The 20914-nt window shown below is 39.2% G+C and overlaps 1 protein-coding gene across 4 annotated transcripts in view; it reads left to right on the top strand.

Annotated features, from left to right (window-relative positions):
- The window catches only part of LOC148016754 (uncharacterized), a 36141-nt gene extending 15433 nt beyond the window's left edge, over positions 1-20708 (top strand). The window contains exons 7-10 of one of the 4 annotated variants that reach the window (XM_087664231.1): positions 19540-19634; positions 19711-19957; positions 20035-20098; positions 20186-20708. In XM_087664231.1, the coding sequence (XP_087520357.1) occupies positions 19540-19634; positions 19711-19957; positions 20035-20098; positions 20186-20338 (559 nt within the window). In that variant the 3' untranslated portion in view covers positions 20339-20708. Of the gene's footprint in view, positions 1-19539; positions 19635-19710; positions 19958-20034; positions 20099-20185 lie in introns of those variants that run through there. The other 3 variants (XM_087664232.1, XM_087664230.1, XM_087664233.1) reach the window with 3 other exon arrangements.
- Positions 20709-20914: the final 206 nt, after the last annotated feature.

The following is a 20914-nucleotide window of genomic DNA, read 5'->3' as shown; positions in this document are numbered from 1 at the left end:
TAATCGGGTTACTTGTCCCTTTTCTTTCCTTCTTGTTTTTTCTCTTGAGATGCATTCTCCATAACATGCTCACGTATAGCTTTTTCAACCTATTTCTGTTACTCCATTTTACTTTGTGTTACGTGTTTAGATGGTCATGAAGAGCTTCTTGATTATGAACCTCAGCCAAATAAGCATAGGTTAAAAACGAACCCACTGGTGCACTCCATCCTGTTCCCCTGTGTATACTTTGACTTGTATTAGCCAATTCAGACTTTGTTGTTTTTCCCTTTTCCATGCAATCTAATGCTTGCATCCAAACATGAGATTTTACTTCAGCCATGCCTTATTTACGATCTTCATTAGTCCTTTCAATTCTCAACCCATATGTGGTTGCATCTATGGCAGTAAATGTTGTTCTTGCAGCCATCTCTTCCAACCTCTTCTGCATGCCACCATTTCCAAAATTTGGCTCTGTTGGAAGACCGGTTTCTATTGCATGTATTTTCCCATCTTTCCAAAAGACTAACCTTTTTGCTTCTCTTCGTGGTAGGCTGTACAATCTCACTTTTCATGTTGTAAATTGTCACACCAAATGCATCTCCTCTTGTATCCTTCTCTATACGGCCTTTGGGCTGTTGCGTGACTCTTCTATTTTACCTTGACATTCATTTTTTCGACCTTTGTATTGATTTCTGTCAAATTCAGCCTCAAATCACCCATGTCTTTGATTAATTCATCCATAGCATCACCTTTAAGAGTCGGACCAACAAGTGTAGCCAGTTGTTCCGCCATAGCTACAGGTGCGTTGGCTGCAATTTCAGTCTCCTTTTGAGCATTGGCTGGTGTGGTTCCTGTATCCCATCTTAATTTCATCTGCTCTCTCTTTACCAACATATGCACTGCTCCAGTTATACTAGCCCAATCTGATTTCAGTCCTGTTTTAGAAGAGGCATCTTCTGAATGATTAGTCAAAGCTTCTCTTGTAAGACAGCATCTGGAGCCTTCAGAAACAAATCAATTTTTTGACTCTCCCATGATTGCTGCTCATCGGTATCCAACCGCGCATACCGACTTTCAAATTTACAAAGCAAAGCTGTAGAAGCCAACCCTTTATTGGGCTTTTCAATCCAATCTATAAACGTCTTTTAGTTACCAATCTTGCATCTTCCAAGAAAAACTCTTCTTTCAAAGCTTTCTTAAAAGCTGGCCAATCAACATCTCTTCTATGTAATTCATCAATCCAACTATGCAAAGTATGCATGGCCAAACGGGAGAAATACTGACTCCATGCATACTGCGGTACCCCATGAAACAACATATTTTCTTCATACAACCAGATGTAGGCTGAAACATTTTGACCTTTAAACTGCTTCAATTCATGTCCCAGTGCCTGCAATGCATTCACAGCTAAGGAATCAAATCTTTTTGCTTCTTACCGAGTTTGCATCTGCTGTTGTAACAACAACTGTTGTCGTTGTTGGTGTAACAAAGCAAGCATCTGTTGTAAAGCATCATCACCACTCGATGTAGTAGAATTCTCCATTTTTACACACCTCTGTCGCTGACTTTTATGTTGGGTTCACCATTGTCGGAGCTTTTGGAGTCGAAAGTTTATTGTGGGGGTAAGAGACAACAAGGTGAAGGGAGATTCAAGGAGAGGAGTAGACGGAAGAGAAGGGGTTGAAAGAAATAGAAGATGTAGAAGAATACTCACAGAGTTGAAGCCTGCCAGTTTATTTTTGCATTATGAGAATACAAATCTCTTGTAGACAAAAACGTACATAAAACAATACCTTCCTCAATGCTGCTCAGACCACCAATCTGATGCTTCCATTGGCTTCGAAAGGGGGGTAAAATGCTAGGACATCTGGCTAGAATTCTTTTAGATTACTCTTTCTTCATCTCCCACTTTGGAGTATTGTTCATTGCTTGAAAACAGCGATCGCGCGTCTTTTTACATAAAATCCTCTCAAAATGGTTGAAAGCTACCTACTTTCTTTTACATGTCATCCTATTCTAGAAGTTGTCTACAGTTCTTGGATTTTTACAAGAGATAATATCTAAAATATAACAAATCGACTAAACTTGTTCAAAAATTTAATATTTTTGTACTTTCCATACTATGGATATTGACACTAATGTCTAAAATGGCATTGGCTCTCTAGATCAATAAGAAAGTTGCACTCTAGAGTTTTTCAAATTATAACTGCGTAGTGGCACGACAGTGGTTTGGCTAAATGCGAGGAATCCATGGTCACATATGTTTAGAGGCATTTTTGACAAATTGGTCTTTTATGCTACTGTGAGACATTGTGACAAGTATCAAGAGCTGCTATGATTCTTCTCTATTTTCAAGAGTTGATAAGATCGACATTGACATCAGGTTCTCTGAGGCACCGTGGTGGTGGCTTGTGCACCCTCTACTTGGATATTCCTAGTTCTACTTTGATGGTTCTTACTGTATGTATTATGATGGGACATTATCATTGTATATTCGATTGTATCAGATCACACATGATTTGCGAGAGGGTGTTAGCAGATATGTCAGTTCATGACTGAGTTTGTGCATGTTAGTGGGCTAGGGCACCAAGATATTATCCTGATTATTTAGGCATTTTTTGGGCATTTTATGATGGTCATTTTAGCATTTTAGCATTTATTGTTGGTCGACAAGCATTAAATGATAGCTGACCTGACATGATTGATGGCATTTTTTTGGTCTATTTATTTAGGCTTCTCCTCCACATTCATCATTATGATCATTCATCACTTGATTGGTTCTGGTGGAGGGAGAGGAGCAGGTGTGAGTGCGTTCACAGCCGGTGACTCACATTGGTTCTGTACTGTCTCATATCTTGGTATATGGATTCCATTTCTGGAGTATCTCTTTGCTTTTGAGTTCCTTGTGTAGTGTTTCTCTTTCTTTTTTCTTTGTCTCTTGTGTACAACAATCTATTACAGCAGTTTTTCACACTTCCATTATTGCATCCACTTCTGATAGTTTGTCCTTCTAGAGGCTTATCTTGTGGGACTATACTCAATAAGCTCTCTTTGGAGTTTGATGACGTAGCCAATGCTCTGCGGGCCTAGCCATCATTGATACCAATTAGCTTTACTCATATGTCCTCCATGTTGCTTGAGCATATGCATCTCTAAGGTTAGACAGGAGGTTTCCATCTTGATATGGTGGGCCATACAAAGGCTTTTGCTTTGGAGAGGGGTGACAAAAAGAAGACAGAGGCCCAACACTATCATTGTGGTAGAAGGGCCATCTTTGCATGGATCACAAGAAAATAGTGGCATCACGAAATGAGGAGAACATACAAAGGCTTTTGCTTTAGAGAGGGGTGACAAAAAGAAGACAGAGGCCCAACACTATCATTGTGGTAGAAGGGCCATCTTTGCAAGGATCGCAAGAAAATAGTGGCATCACGAAATGAGGAGGAGAACAAGCAAGGTATGGACTCTTTTCGACAGGTAGTCATTTGCATCCTCCTTTGACTCGATTAAGATCCTTTGTTAAAGGGAAAGCCAAGGCCAAGGTGGGAAGGGTTCATCTTGTGTAGAGAATGAAATGACATAGATGTTGCTTCTTCTGTTGCCTTGTAGTGTTGGTGATGCAATCATCTCTCGTGACTCTCTTGTGTAAGAAAGGGAGTGTGAGGGTGGCAAAGGTGGGGTAGTTGATCCTCATATATGTGTTTCATATAGGTGCAAAGGACCCAGAGAGGGGCTTCCCTTGTGCATTGAAGGAAATTGGATAGGTTTTGAAATTCTAGAGTTGGGATTGACATCTAGGTTTATGATGGGCTATTTCTTGATAGAGAGTGGGATTTGCTACTAGTATGAGCTCACATGAGGGGACACTAGTGGTTTTGTCGAAGGCAAGGAATCCATGGTCATGTATGCTACTGTAGAGACATTGTTGATAGGCATAGAGAGTTGCTATGACTACTTTCTATTTTCAAGACTAGGTATGCTCACCATCGACTTAGGTACCTTGGTGGTGGCTTGATCACCTATTACTTGGGTATCTAAGGTTTATTGTGATGGTCATTGTTGTATGTACTATGTTGAGTCATTATCATTGTATATTGTATTATACCAAATCACCCATGATCTAAGAGAGAGTGCTAGTAGATTAATCATTAGGTATTTCATGTGCGAGTTTGAGTTATATCTAGTGGGCTCGATATTTCTTTTTTAGTTGTGATGTAGTTGCTTGGTTTTTTTGGGCTAGATTTTGGCTTGTTGGTTATTTATTGGTTGGTGGACCTAGTTATTTGGGGCCCCAACTATTAGCCAAATTTTATATAATGTTGGGCTATTTATAGCTAGGTTTTCCTCCTCAAACACATCTTCAACATACTCCATTACTTGCACGTCTTGTTGAAGAGAGGGAGCGAGTGCCAGTGAGTGCATACTATGTTGGTGACTTACTATTGTATCGGTACTATCTTTTGTCTTGGTTTATGGATTCCATTTCTTGAGCATTTTCTTTGGAGTTCTTTTGCAATGTTTCTTTCTTTGTAGTCTCTCTTTTCTATCTTGCTGACATAATCCTCCTCCTCCCCAACACAGGAGTGAGCCCTTGTCTCATGCATGTATTTGGTGAATTGTATTGCTATAATTTTTGTACTAAAAAGTCATGAAAAGTAGTCTTTTGGGATGTTTGCCTTCCTTGCTTGTATGAATTTCTTTTGCTAATAATTGCTAAAGCCTATCAGATTATTTCTAAGGCTTCTAACCTTACAAGAATAATTGTCTTGCCATATCGCCATAAAATAAAGATTATGACAAAATAGTCTCGTACATATAAACAATGAGTGTATGCACTGGTGAATAATAAATTGCATAATAATGGCGCCAAAATAATAAGACACATGCCAAAGGCACTCCACTAGTAAATACAAAAAATCATTGCATTTGCATTACTTTAGCTATCGATAATCTACTAACAAGAAACACTAAACATATCAAATCCTTGCTTATCCATCTAACACCTTGTGATTGGTGCTACATGTATGCATGTGGAATAAGTCACTATTATATACTGGGAAAAAAAATTCAATAAATAATAATCTATTTTTATGAAAATAAACAAAATTAGATATCGTAACACTTATTTAGGAATAATGTGACTTGATCTTTATCTTAACTTTAGTGAGTCAGTCATGGTAAAGTTAGTGAGGAGACTATAGTCATATGGAATGGCCATTTTTGGGTCCCTTGTTCCGTTCCCCGTTCGAGTCCCCATTTCATGCCTATTGCATGTTACTATATAGTCACATGGAATGGCAATTCAAGGCCCTCTCTGGTCTCGTTCCTTGTTCCCATTTTCCATTCCATTTGACTATGAGTGAGATACTGAGTGCAATGCTGTATTTAGAGATCTTTGTATAGAGCTAGAGGAGATTTGTCACAACCTCTATAGAGTTGTGACAAGATTGACTATGGAGTCCCATGTAATTGTAGGGGCGATAACCCACCTCTCGAGATATAGTGTGTCATAGTTGGTGGCAACACAGAAGTAATAGTCAAGACTTACGTGATGCATGACTCTACGTACTCATTTGCACTGACCACTCATCTTTGCAAGGATGCTTCTATTTGAGAGCCTAAGTATGATGATGAAGGTAATTTCCTTAGTGATGGTGAATGTGGTTAAGCCTCAGCTGACTCATCTAGCGAAATACGAGTCTCATTTTAGTGATGGATGTAAGGACTTATGTGATGTGAGCTCTTAGATTTATTGACTACTCTATATACTTGCCTAGACTTTGACTCTCTTTTTTATAACTTGTTGAGCTACATGTCTCTTGTAGATAACTTAAAGATCAATTGTTCCAAGTACTTATTGCTAAGCTTGTTGCTAATTTGGGTTTATATGAAAGAATACGTGGAATAAATTTTCTTACAAGTCAATGAACAATCCTAACGAAATAAAAAATCCACTTGTTAATAACTTAATTGTATATCTTAATCTTTATTAGTAGCATATATAAGTACTTAATGCACTCCAAAATTACTTGATCAAGCATCTTAAGAGCCACATGGTAATTAATATTCAAAAGCCACCTATACAAAAAGAGAGGTTTTACCAACAAGAGGCCCTTTTCCAATTGTAGAAAGGCTCCATGGACATCTTCAAGAAAAACCTTTAGGAGATAAAGATCCCTATTCGAGGCTAAATCTTGGTCCAAGTCTCAAGAAGAAAGTGGGGCTCTTATATGTGGGGTGCAAATTGCAATAAAGCCACAAGACCGTTGATAGATCTCTTTATCTCTTCTCAACAAGGTAGAGGATCCATGGACATCTTCAAGAAAAGTCTTTAGGAGATGAAGATTCCTATTCGAGGCTAAATCTTGGTCCAAGTCTCAAGAAGAAAGTGGGGCTCTTATATGTGGGGTACAAATTGCAATAAAGCCACAAGACCGTTGATAGATCTCTTTATCTCTTCTCAACAAGGTAGAGGACGTCATCATGTCTTGAAATATTATTTAACATATCAACACCATCACTAATTTGAAAAAGATGTAAGAGGCATTATTAGTTTGAGCTTTGAACATATGAGCTATACATATGCAATACACACTTCAAAGCTTCAATGTAAATATTTAAACAGACAATTATTAGCATTTATCATGAAGTCCTAATATCAAGCATGCGTAAGCCTTTATCTCTTGGGTGGCTTTTGTCATAAAATGAGTGAGAAGCCTCGTGGTGGTATCCTCCATATGCATCATGCGAAGAACCATATTCAAGAGGGTAGTTGCAACAATCAAGGACCGTGTATCATCTCAAAAGACTCTCTTAGACAAAGCTGTTCATCATGTCTTGAAATTTTATGTAACATTTCAACAACATCTCTGATTTAAAAAAATGTAAGAGGCATTACAATTAGTCAGAGCTTTGAACATAGAGCTATATATACACGATACAAAATTCAAAGCTTCAATGTAAATATTAAAACATGGAGTTATTATTATTTACCATGAGGTCGCGATATCAAGCATATGTAGGCCTTTATCTCTTGAGTGGCTTCTCTTATAAAATGAGTGAGAAGTCCCATGGTGGTATCCTTCATATCGGTCATAAGAAGAACCATATACAAGGGGGTAATTGCAACGATCAAGGATTGTGTATCACTTCAGAAAGACTCTCTTAGACAAAGCTGTTGTATGGCTTTGGGCTCTTTCATAGTTACAAGTGGCTCTTGAGTTCTCATTCATCCAAGCCTTGAATTCTTTCAATACCATGCACTTTTGGATATTGTGTCATACATCATAAATGGTTCAATAAGCAACCATGTGATGACATATTGAGTCTTTGATGGTTTCTTAAGCTCCAAATCACTATACATGTGAAAGATTGCAAGGACTTTGATCTTTTTGGTGATGGAATTTGCGATCATTTTTGCATCCACCACAATCTTTTTCACTCCCTTCCCTTTAATTTGCCAATATCCTCTATAAGATGGTCTAGGCAATGAGTGGCACAATGCATCTAGCATCTATATGATGGAGAGAAATTTGTTCTTAAATTAATGTCCCATCTTTGGAGAGTTGGAAGAAATGTCAGTGATGACTTGAATTGTATTACTAGTGTCTACCTGTATACAAATCAATATAATGTGAAAGATTGCAAGGACTTTGACCTTTTTTGGTAATGGAATTTACAGTAATTTCTGCATCCACCATAATCTTTTTCACCCACTTCTATTTGCCAATATCCTCCATAAGTAGGTCTAGGCAATGAGTGGCACAATGCATCTATGTAATGGAGAGAAATTTGTTCTTAAATAAGTGTCCCATCTTGGGACGGTTGGAAGAATTATCCGTGATGACTTGAACTATATTACTAGTGCCTCTACCTATATACACATAGCATGTGTCATACTTAAAATAGGTAGAGGTAGATTTGGAGGGTAGAGATATACATTATGATAATTTATAAAGAGTAGCTAGATAATCAAGGTATAGACTAGATAGAGACTTGAAACTATGTCAATATCAAAACCATGATTAAAGATCCAAGAATCAATATTGTAGACTCACTTCACTTGGAGATTGTGCTACTCACTTCAATTGAAGTAAGAGAAACCAAGAAAGACAAATCTCAAATCTTTATTAGAGCAACAATATAAAGATATATACAATTATCAGCTCTGCTCATAGACTCATTCTAAAACTCACAATCCTAATGCACAACTCAATTGAAGGAAAAGGAGAAATTGAGACAGAAGAGATCCTCAAATCTTTATTAGAGCTGTAAAATAGAGATGTATACAATTATCAGCTTCGTGAGCCCAAGCTTTGCCCAACACTTTGAATCCAGGAAGTTGTCTAATGGTTCTACTTGGGGCAGCTCTTTACTCTATCTTGATCTACGTCAAACAATCTACACTACGTCAAACAATCTACACCTTGATCAAGCTGTGAACACTCTAGCTTGCCTCAATCTTGCATGCACTCTAGCCCACAAGTAGCCTCACTCGTTGCTCCTTGCAACTTGGCGCGAGCAAAAGAAGAAGAAGAAGATGCTATAATTGGATGCTACAAGTATAATTACCATGATGCTTGTGAGACTGATTGATTGAAAATTAAGAGTGGCTTTAAATAGCCCAAAACTATTCAAATAAATTACAAAGTTGGCCAAACTTTTAAAATATTTACAAGTCAACCAAATTATTAAAAGTCACTTTGTGACTATTAAAATGACTATCTAGAGCCCTTTTAAATGTCCATAACATTGGTTAATTGTGTACCTATGATCTAATAACATTTCTAACGATGTTTCATAAGTGCACTACATTCTCTTGAAGTAGAATGGTAGCTGTCCTTAGTTGTGCTATACTCAACCAAAATCCATGAATGCACACGAACCTCTTTGAAGACTTCAACAATGATCTAGCCCATGGAAATTGGTACTTGAACTTCTCACCATTGCCTTCTCTTTGGAAGTGTCCTCGTTTCTTGGTACTTGTCATAGCCACCATAGATATCCACCATGATCAAATTACCAATCAGGGTGCTTAGCCACTGTGAGTAGGCATCTCATATGTACAAAGCTCCTCGAGTTCCTTCATGCTTATCCCATAGGATGTCTTCAAGGGAGATTTCTCTCTCGGAACAAACTTTGTTGAAATCCTTTGGTTATGATGGTAGCAACTCTTGAGGTAACTTGTCCAAGAATCAAACTCTAGTAGCAATGCCAAGTCTATCTCATCCACATCCCCTTGTTGTTGTTGTTGTGAAGAAGATTTCCTTCTCAAGCTTCTACACATACATCACCACAGCATGGCCTTCCCTTGGGAGCTACTCACTTTACTTGGAGGTGAGAAATAATTGCCACTCATGGAGCTTGAGCTATGGAGGGTGCAAGAGTACCGGGCAAAGTCTTTACCACTTACCAAGTTCCATCCCAAATAAGAATGAAGTGTGAGTGATGATCCACCAAGCCCATGTGGTCATAGAGCCATTGGTGACTAAAAATCTCATCGATGTTGAGAAGAGGAGCCACCTCCAAAGTATCTTGAACCTCAATTTTCCTTCACTTACTTCCTTAAGGGGTATTGCTTAGCTTTGGTTTTTCTCTTAGGCCGAAAAGCTTGCTCCATAGGTTGTGCCATACTAGTGAGTATCATGTGGAGATTATATTTCCCGAAAAACCTAGCTTGGATCAAATTCTTGGATGTTTCTTATTACCAAGCAAAGTGTTGGATGATCCGCGACAATTGCTTGTATGAGCATAAGATCATGTTGCCCCAAGGAAGAATAGTCCGCATCTCTCAAGGGTGCTATCTTCAAGATAGAAGCTGTGACGAATGAAGGTGTGAATGCCTTCATGATCATGACTCCCACCTTTAAGGCTTTGTCCTTTGATTTAGGCTTCTTGGGGTAATTCTTGGCGATATGCCCCATCTAGTTGCATATGAACACTTGTTTTCTTCTTTTAGCTTTTTTTTCTCCTCTCGAGTAGTTGCATTTCTAGAAAATCTCTCCCCCAAAACTCGTAGACTTGCCCTTCTTTTTGGCTTTAAGAGTAGTGGATTGGTTGGATTTGTGTCTTCTTGTGTTTCTCTTGCTTCTCATAAGTAGTTATCAACTTCATGGCTTGCTCCAAAGATCTGGTTGTTGTGCCTCTGCCTTAGCCAAACTGGTAGTGTGCAAGTTGTGCAAAAACTTAGAAACAATCTCATCCTTAATAAGGGAAAAGGGATATATATCAATAAGAATATGGTGAAGTTAGTGAAAAAAAGTGTCTACATCCTCTACTTATTTCCGCCTAAAGGACTTCCACTCCTTTAGTTGTTGCAATTTGTAGTCTGTGGGAGTGAAGCATTGAAGAATGGCCAAACCTATCCTGCGATTTTAGATACAACTCCCACCATAGAGTCGCTCCATCTTGAAAACTCTTCTGAACACAATTTATCTTAAATCCCTCTATTTGCCACATAGAGGTAGACAAGCGTCTTGTCTTGCTTGCCATTGGACTTTCAAATGGTTAATTTCTTCATCTATGCCACATCTTTCTTCTTAATGAGAGACATGTTTAGTTAGATATATAGTAGATGGTTTGAAACATTGAGGTTAGTTGTGGCAGCCCATGGAGAAGGATTGGAGGTATCAGAAACTTGACTAGGAGTAGGTGAGTGATTTTTCCTAGCATGTTGCAATCCTCTATGTGAACTTGGTGGTAGCGACACCCAAACCATGCTAGCTCTCTAGTTGCTAGTTGGCAGAGAGTTGCCATGAAAGCCCACCATACTAAACTCTTCGTTTGCTAAATGTGGAACCACCAACTGTTTAGTTAAAAACAACATTATAAGTTGATTATCTCTTTATTACAGGCCCAAAACTCAAATGGTTTTATCTTCTTTGGAAAGAAACACGATCCTAGAGTGTTTGTGCCGCATAAGCCAAACCTTGATTTGGGAGGATTCATTGATCTATAAATAGATAGGCTGTCCACCACTTAGCCTCATCCCTTGTTTCGCAAGTTATCTCTAGTTCATCATCATGTGGTTGCTAGCTCTTCCACCACTTAGCACACAAAGAGATGAATGCATTGAAAGGATTTGTCCTTAGCTTGGCTATTGAGTGCTCATGCATCATGTAAGATCAAAGTACAGCAATGGAGCAGAAAGAAGTGAACACAATTGATAGAGAGATGGAGTGGTCTCACAACACGACAGTTTGCTTGATAGAATGTGAAGTGCAAGGTACCAAGTACAAAGTACAACCCTTAGACTTCAGGGTTGTGAAAGTGACTTAAACTGCGTTCACACATAGATGTGTGTATTGTGCAGTAAGTGACCCGAATGTGTAACGTAAATACACATTTTGGCTTGTTACCGCACAATAAGGCATTGCGTAGAGATCGAATTCAAATCATTGCGAAATGCTTCAAATTTGTCGCGAGGAAGAGCTTTGGTGAAGATGTCTGCCTCATTTTTTTTGGTAGGACAGTAGGTAAGGCTGGTATCCCTTGCATGTAGCCTCTCTTTGACAAAGTGATGTTGTATCTCAATGTGTTTCGTGCGTGCATGAAACACTAGATTCCGTGCCATTGCAATGGCACTTTGACGGTTAGTAAACAAAGGAGTAGGCTTTGTGACAGATACATCAAGATCAGCCAACAAACATCTTAACTATACACATTCAACAGTAGTACTAAAAGCTGCCTTGTACTTAGCTTCACAAGACGATGTTGCAATAGTGGATTGTTTCTTGCTAAGCCAAGAAATGCCAAAAGAGCCAACAAAGAAACAATTGCCATTGGTAGAGTGACGAGAATCAAAATCACCAGCCCAATCTGAATTATTGTAAGCATGTAATTGTAGCAACCTACCTTTGGCATAAAGCAATTGAAGAGTCTTGGTGCCTTGCAAATAACGGAAAACATGCTTTATAGCTTGCCAATGTGACATGCGTAGATGTGCATATATTTGCTCGAGGCTGAAACTACAACTAACTACAAAACCAATGGGCTGTTGTACATCCACTTTTTCTTGAAGTTCCCCATGTAAAAATATAGTTTTAATGTCAAGTTGTGCACAATCCAACTATAATGGGCAGCCAATGCAACCATACACCTAATAGGAGTCATATGGGATGTAGGAGCAAATGTCTCCTCATAACCAATCCAATGCCTTTATTTTGCACATAGCCTTTTGCCACAAGCCTGGCTTTGTACTTATCAATGGATCCATCTGCTTTTCGTTTCAGCTTATAAACCCATTTAGCACCAATGACTTTCTTCCCAATAGGCAATGTAACTAAATTTCATGTTTGATTCTTCACGATGGAATCATATTCAGCTTGCATTGCTGCCATCCAATGCACACTTTGTTATGCATCCTCAAAAGAATCAAGCTCATCATAGTTATGTATGTTTTCTTCCATAACAAACTCCGTACCATTAGCATAATTATGCTAACGTGTTTGTCTTTGAGTACAACCAGCAAGAGGTGCATTTAAATGACTATCCTGCATAGTTTGCAAATACCATCTACGTATGTGCCTAGCTTCTTGATTATGTACATGCTCTTCTTGAACCTGTTGTTCAACATCTTGCTGAATATTTTGATCAGGCATAGGCTGAATTTCTGCATTATTTAATGGAGCCGTTGGCTGAACATTTTGTTCATTTAATGGAACTCCAATTGTATCATCAAAAGAAATGGGCAGCAGCCCTTCATGCTAACGTGTCTGTCTTTGAGTACGACCAGCAAGAGGAGCATTTAAATGACCATCTTGCATAGTTTGCAAATACCATCTAGGTATGTGCCTAGCTTCTTGATTATGTACATGCTCTTGTTGAACCTATTGTTCAACATCTTACTGAATATTTTGATCAACCATAGGCTGAATTTCTGCATTATTTAATGGAGCCACTAGCTGAACATTTTGTTCGTTTAATGGAACGCCAATTGTATCATCAAAAGAAATAGGCAGCAGCCCTTCAAACACATCTTTTGCAGCCTGATATGTGTCATAACCAACAAGGGATAATTCTTATTTTTCATTAAAAATCACATCTCTATTAACAAAAACTTTCTTGGGAACAAGATCGTGCAATTTGTACCCTATGCTTTCACTACTGTATCCCACAAGTATACATTTGATAGCCTTATTATCCAACTTTTTTCTCAATGCTTTGGGAATAGGAGCTTATGGAAAACACCCAAAGGTACGAAAGTGACAAATTGAAGGTTTACGGTTGTTCCAAGTCTCAAAATGCATAATATTTTTCAATGCTTTAGTAGGGCACCTATTCAAAATGTGACAAGCATACATAATTGCTTCCATCCAGAAAACACATGGCAATTTTTGAGCTTTCAGCATACATCCATGAGTGATTGATTCTTTCTTTCTACAACCCCATTTTGCTGTGGAGTATATGTAGTAGTAAACTAATATGGAATATCTTTTTGCTTTAGAAAGGAATTCAACAATGAAGACATTTATTTCCTCCCTCGGTCTGAACGGGGGAGTCTTAATCTTATAGCCAAAAAATCCATCATATACTTTTGACTTTTTAATCATTCCTCCCCTTGGTCCGAACGGAGAGTCTTAACTTATAGCCATATTGATTTTTCACAAGTGTAGTAAAAGCGAAAAATGCATTATATACTTAGACTTTTTAATCAATGAAAAAATCCAACAAAAACGTGTAGAGTCATCAATGAAGGTAACGAAGTAAAAACATCCACCCAATGATTGCATGGATTCACATATATCTGAGAGTACAATCTGCAACTTGGCCTTACCTCTGAAAGCAACATCACGAGGAAAAGAAAACCGATGCACTTTTTCCAAAATCTATCCGTCACAAATGTGCTTTGGAGGTGTCTCCAAGAGAGGTAAGCCTTCCAGCATCTGAGTATGTTGCATAAGCATTAGATTGCCATAACTCACATGCCCTATATGAGCATGCCATAACTCTATTTGTGACATAGTAGGAGTAAGAGTAGATGCCAAATAAATTGACTGATTCACAAAGTGAGCATCTAAGTAGTAAAGTCCATGACATAATGTGCTAGTGCGCACCAAAGTCAAGAATTTCTTATCCCTGACTATGCATTTGTCATAATCAAAAGTGATCTGCATTTCACATTTTGCTAAGGAAGAAATGGACTACAAATTCTTCTTTATCCCTGGCATATATATAAAGCATTGTGCAAATGGAGAGTAGAGCCATTAATGGATTTCAAAACAACCTCTCCAATGCGTCTAACAAGATAAGATGCATTGTTGGCACATTGTACTGATTTGCTGATAGGAGCTGCAACAGCAAAAGCAAACAAATCCTTGCGGGATCTAATGTGCTTAGAAGCACTATTGTCAAAAAACCAAGTACTAGCATCCTTGGTAGAGTTGAATGCTTTATGTGCCCAAGAAAAATCATAATAGCAAGTAATAAAGCAATAGTCATGGTCAATGACAAAAGATGCTGACTCTGTGGTGGTAGAAGTAGGTGTATCTGAAACTGACATCCTAGACTTCTTTTTTTCCTTGGCCATGCGTTTCCTACATTTTGTGATATAATGACTTGGCTTTTTACAATAATCGCACTTGCCCTTCTTAGCTTGTGTGTCCCTCAACTTCATGTTGTTCTATGAAGTTCTAGAACTTCTAGAACTCTGCGGAGCATTCTTGGGTTGATTGCCCTTACCTTTTTAAGTTGCCACAAAAACCTTTTTAGAAGCTACTACATTTGCACCACTATTCTTCTTTGTTTGCTCTTCTTTTAGCAATAAGCTAACAATTGAATAAAAGTAAGTGGCCGTGGAGAAACTTGCATTGTAATATTCAATGCAGCGTGGAAGGTCAAATAAGATAGTAGCAAAGAGTTCAAAGTAGTAAAAATCATTTGAGCATTAGAATAATACTCATCTACATTGATCAATTACTCGCGCAAGTTCTAAATTGTATTAAGTTGATCTTGCACAGCATCACCTTCTTCCATCTTCACATTTTCAAGCTCCTTCAAAAAACAAATGTGTGTCTCATTTTTACTAGCAAACATGTGCTCAAGTGTAAGCCATGCTACTTATGAAATAGTAGTGGAATTAATATGCGGGATTATCAATTATTGAATTGCCAATGAAATAAGTGACAATGCGTGGGCATCCCTAGTGTACCAAGCCCTTTGAGCAATTGTTCTCTGGGGTGGTGGCTGTGTGGCAACTTCTTGCCTTTGTCTACGTCTTGCTGCTTGTTGAGAGGTTGCTGTTGCATCCTCTTGCCTTTCTCCTCGGCCTCCTGCTTGTGGAGGGGTTGCAGGAGCCAAACCATTGGGATGTACTTCTTTCCTACTGACATAATCCGAAAGACCTTTTACAACAAGCACATTTTTCATCATAAAGAACCATAGAGAATAGTTGTTGTCATCCGATCTATCCTCTTTCGAAACACAAGTGAAGACATCATTCTGTCCATGAGCTGCCATGATAAATGCCACTCAATCAAATGCAAAAAGAGCAGTTATAAAAGCTATCTGACTTGGAAATCTTCAAATTCCCGGAAATTACAGCAAATGTCAAGCTGCAATTGACCAAATTGAGTCTAAAGAACCACCAAATCGTGTCACACTTAACCAATACTGCCTCAATGTGCTGAAATTTTCCAGATTGAAGCAAACAACATGTAGTGCAAGGCAATAAGAGTGCTCATCAGCACTAAAAGCACAAAAGCCCCAAAATTTGACTGTCCAATGTGCAATTTCAGACTAAAAACACATTACATGTGCTAATGTTTGCCAAAAATGCAAAAACCCCAAATTTTTCGACCTAGATATTTGCAAATTTCTTCAATTCGTGCATTGAAACACTTGCTGAAGCAAAAATGGACTTGTTCTTGCAAAAGCCCTTTGCTTTGGCTCTGAAATTCTGATTAAAATAATAAAATATACATGTAGCAACTGCACAGATCTGAAAATATGCAAACATGGCAGGCTGGAACAGATCCGGGGCAGTTCTGGACTGTGCAGGTGTTAACATGGCAGCTTAGGACTGCTTGCAAAATTAGGGTTTTCTGGACTGCACCTGTAAAATTAGGGTTTTTTGGACTGTGCCTGTGAATTAGGGTTTCTGACTTTTGAATAGCCATGACAGGTTGTAGAGGTTGAGTAGAATAGAGAAGGCACATCAGAAACATGTCGCCACAAGCAAGAGCAACATGTGGGCTGAGCTGAGAGTGAAGAGAGCAGAGAGACAATTGGCTGAACAACTTTGATACCAAATGTAAGATTGAAGTACAACAATGGAGCAAAAAGATGAACATGACTCATAGAGAGGGGGGGAGTGGTCACAACACGATAGTTTGCATAATAGAACGCGAAGTGCAAAGTACCAAGTAAAAAGTACAACCCTTGGACTTTAGGGTTGTGAAAGTGACTTAAAGTGCGTTCACACACAGATGTATGCATTGTGCAGTAAGTGACCAAAATGTGGCATTCACACACAGATGTATGTATTGTGCGGTAAGTGACCAAAATGTGTAACATGAATACACTGACACAAATAAAAGTGACCAGGGGAAAAAAGCTCTCTTATGGAGAGTAAAAAGTGCTTTAGTGTCATACGTGCGGATAATTGACACTCTTGTATGAGTCTAGGCGTGAGTGAAACCCAACACATCATGCTGAAATGCAAACACAGTTCTTTATTTAAATTAGGAGCCTCAGCCTCACCTCTCATTGCTCTTTGAAAGAAAAACGAAAGTGCTCCACTCCATCTGGCCAAAAACTTGTAGCACTCTCATGATTGGAAATGGTTGTTTGATGATGACTAAGAAAAAACCAATGTCACTATTGCTGTCCTCCTTCATGACTCTTAATCTCACCCAACCACCTTTCCCACTCATTTCGGGGCTTCTAACTCAATGATAGAATGTCCCAATCTCGTATGTGCAAGGAACAGTGCGTGCTTAATTCATTCTCTTCCTTAACAACCCTAGAAGGGCTTAATGAAACAGCAAGGTCATCAAGCAAAGTTTTCTCTTCCTCATTGTTGCCCAAAACAACCATAGAATCATTGGCACCAACATCAAGAAGTGTGAGGTTAGATTCACTCAAAACAACATCATCAGAATCAACAATACAATCAGCGATAACATCACTATCACAACCATCAATAACATCAACACGAGTCACTCTAGGATTCGAAACACAACCAATAACAATCATACCACAAATTGAAGCCTTTCCAGGGCTCTCCTTACAAGACAAACCATCATCAAACAACTCGCAAGCAATAACACAAGACTCAAATGGAGTCACAATCAACAATGACATCACAAATAGAGTTAGAATCTTGAACTTCAACACTCTTTTGATCAGCTTCTACATCTAGAAGCTCACCACATAATCAACCACATCAATCTCATCAAGCAACAAATTGAAATCCTCAACTTCGTCACCAAACCTTCCAGTTTTCAAGCCTTCCCTCTTTTTCAGTCTCTCTAGAGAAACCTTAACCATATGTTAGGAGAAATTTCCTTTCTACTCTCAACCTTATCGCTAATCTCAACAAACTTTCTTGCCACTTCATCTAGAAAACTCATGGGGTCATCATCATCACTATCTTTCTTTGTTGCTTTCTCAAACTCAATCTTTTCTTCTTTTCCTTCAATGAATATCTTAGAACTTGAACCGTTCTCAAGCACACTCAAGCTCTCTAAGTTGTCAAGATGCTTTGAATCTCAAAAACACTCCAAACTTTCAAGCTCTCAAGGCACTCAAGGCTCTCTTCACTTTACAATCTTCCAAACAATCCACACTATTGGTCATACTATATGATCTCTCCAAGTTATCTGATCTCTCATTATCATAACAATCTAAACTCTCTCAACTCTCCCCATCTCCCTTGGAACTCTCAACATCAAGATCAACATCCTCATCTATCCCTCTCAAGGATCCATTACCCTTAGGCAATTGAAGAAAAGAAACATTTGGGTCAAAAGAGCTGGAGTTAGTCACATTGGTCTCCTCATCACCATCCTCAGTATCACTCTTAGTCTCATCCTCCTCATCAGCCATAGAAGGTATCACCCAGACTGAAAGGAGGTTGCAGCAGTCATATGCAGGGTGAATCAGGAGCATGTATATTTATATGCAGACCTGCAGCAGTGAAAAACAGCACCAGAACCCCTAACATAAATGTTGGATACCATGTCAGAAGTGGAGGGAGTGATTGAAGCGTGAGAAACTATTGGAATAGATTGCACAAACATAAAACACACAGAGAAACACTGCAAGAAACTCAAGAAGAGAATGCTTGGGAAATGGAATCCATATACCAAGGCATGGGACAGTACAAGCTTGGGCTCGCAGTCATTGGCACCGGGGGCGGTCTCCCTCTTTCCTCCAGAAAGAAACTGACGTGAATGAGATGACCGAAAGAGGAGGGAGCCTGTCGGTAAATAGGCACAGGAAATACCAAAGTGGGCGACCAGTTTGGCAGCACCAAAGTCGGGCACCCAAAAATGCCAGTTGGCTAGTAAAATGCTGGCGCCCAAAATCAGGGCAGGCAGTCTACACAATCTCTGGCAATAAAAGAGAAATACTCACTAATAAACACAGATCCACCCTATGAGATGTACAATCAGCTAACAGATTCCCATGTCATTAATGTGAAGAAACACTAGACTTTGTAACAGTTGAGCAAGCAGATGGTCAGACTTCTTTGCTCCATCCTTCATACATAAACAAAGGTGAGGCTACTTCCAGCACTTCGCCTTTGGATGAGTGGTCTTCCCACAATGAGTGCTTGGGAAAATCTTTGGGAAAGCCTTGCCAGGGTTGGATGACCAAAAGTAGCCGATCGCTCCTGAAAATAGCCAACTGGCTGCTGGAGTGTTGCGTGGCAGCTGTGATGGAGATGGTAGGTCTGGGGCAGCACAAACAGGCCACAGCTAGGTGCCCACCTCTTTTGCTGAGGAAGTATGTAAAAGACTGACAGAACATGAACAGAGCATGTCCTTGTCTCATAAGATTTAGTCTCACATTTGGGAGGACATTAAGAGACATGACCGCTAGTGCTGCAATAGCCTGCATCTTACATCCAATTCCCTCTGCTGCCACCCAGTTGCCAGGTATTAGCTTTTTGCTTCCAGCTCTACTCTACCCAGCTGCCTTTGGCCTCAGCTCCGTCACCCACTCTGGAACTGTTGCATTTGATTCCATCTTTGCTGTTCCCAGAGCAGGCTACATCAGGTTTTGGCATTGAGCATTGGTGGTTTGCTGCATTTGGGATTCATCGCAGCACAACATGCTCTGCTTCATCCCTCAGCCAGCTCTCACTAGAGACAGTTGCTGGTCCTTGAGCATCCGTTGTAACCCCTAGCATACTTGGGTTTGTTCATTGATTTTCATTTTACCATTGATTCTCTTTCCTCTTCATATGTGTTTTTTTTGAGTTCATTTATCCTCACATATAACTTATCAAACCTGTTGAGTGTCTAGCCTGGAGGCTCACAGGTATCACCATGAGAAATGTGTCACATTTTTACTTGCTGTCTTTATATTGATCAGAATTAATTGGTTTGCAAGGTTTCCTGCGGGTAATGATGGGAATGGAAAAATTTCCAAAATCCTCGAGGAGAAGGCTACTCCATTAAAAGATGGAGGTGCATCCATTCATACAGGTCAGTAATCTACATAGTTTACTTTCAGAGGATAGGCCCAGCTGAAGTCTCCCTCAATCATTGGAAAATGTTACAGCAAGTTACGAGCAAGTTGATATGGTAAGCCCGTCTTGCAAGGTGCGAGAGCCATTTTCAAATAGTCCTCATGGTTCACAAGTTCCAGCATCGGGAGCTCTAATTCTTCACCCTGGTTTGGAAACCCAAAAGGCAATGGATATCGTAGCCCAGCACATGGATGTTGGGAAGCGACGAACAAGGCGACCGTTTACAGTAGTGGAGGTGGAAGCATTAGTGCAGGCAGTTGAAATGCTTGGAACTGGCAGGTATGTGTTAATGCTTGTGCTGGTTTGTTGTTAATGGCTGCAGTTTTTCTTTTTCTCACTCATGCTTGCATGTGCAGATGGCGTGATGTTAAGCTACGAGCATTTGATCAAGCCAAGCATAGAACTTATGTTGATCTCAAGGTTGTCAGTTTGTTTCCATTTTAAATGTTGTAGGTTTGCAATTAAAATTGCAAAATAGCACCTGCTGACCAAGAAAATCTACTACAGGATAAGTGGAAGACCCTTGTTCATACTGCCCACATTGCTCCCCACCAACGCAGGGGCGAGCCTGTACCACAGCAGCTGCTCGATAGAGTTTTGCAGGCACATAACTACTGGGCTGCACAACAAGCTAAGCAGCATACTAGTTTGGGTTTATGACAAGCTTCATGCCAAGTGTTAGCTACAATTTGAAGGTGTACAGCGTGCAATCTCAGCTTGTATTATTCATGATGTCAGAGCTGTACATTTGCTGAGGCTGCAAGTTTGTTCAAGGCTTTATTCATTAGTGGAACTACAACTTCATCATCATCATCAGAACCATGAAGTTTCTTTATTACTTGTGTCCGACAGTCATGATGTCGAAATGATTGATGCACCTTGACACCTCATTGGTATGAGATGGCCTAGCGAATATCTATTTATTATTCTTAGATGTATGTTAATGCTGTCGGTGAAAAAAAATTTCCACTGCGTTTTCTCTAGATCTTCAATCTTTTAGTAGATACCATGAGTCTTTTGATCATCCTATGGATTTTAGCAATTGAATCCGTTGATGAAAAGTAGAAATGAGAACAACACCCATTGATTTCCTAGCATGTCACAATTCAAAGTTGCTCAGAGATTGTGGGTCATTGATTGCATAGAATTGCTTGAACTAGTTTTGGATTTAATTGTGGGGGTCATAGGAATGAATATATCATTGCATTGAAAAGTGAACAAAGCACATGTTTTTAT

Source organism: Lygodium microphyllum, chromosome 23 (genome assembly GCF_053477565.2).
Source record: "Lygodium microphyllum isolate KBCC chromosome 23, Lygodium_microphyllum_v1.1.10, whole genome shotgun sequence".
Classification (NCBI taxonomy): Eukaryota; Viridiplantae; Streptophyta; class Polypodiopsida; order Schizaeales; family Lygodiaceae; genus Lygodium; species Lygodium microphyllum.
The sequence above is the reverse complement of the archived record's forward strand: the minus strand, read 5'-3'. Positions and strand labels throughout refer to the sequence as shown.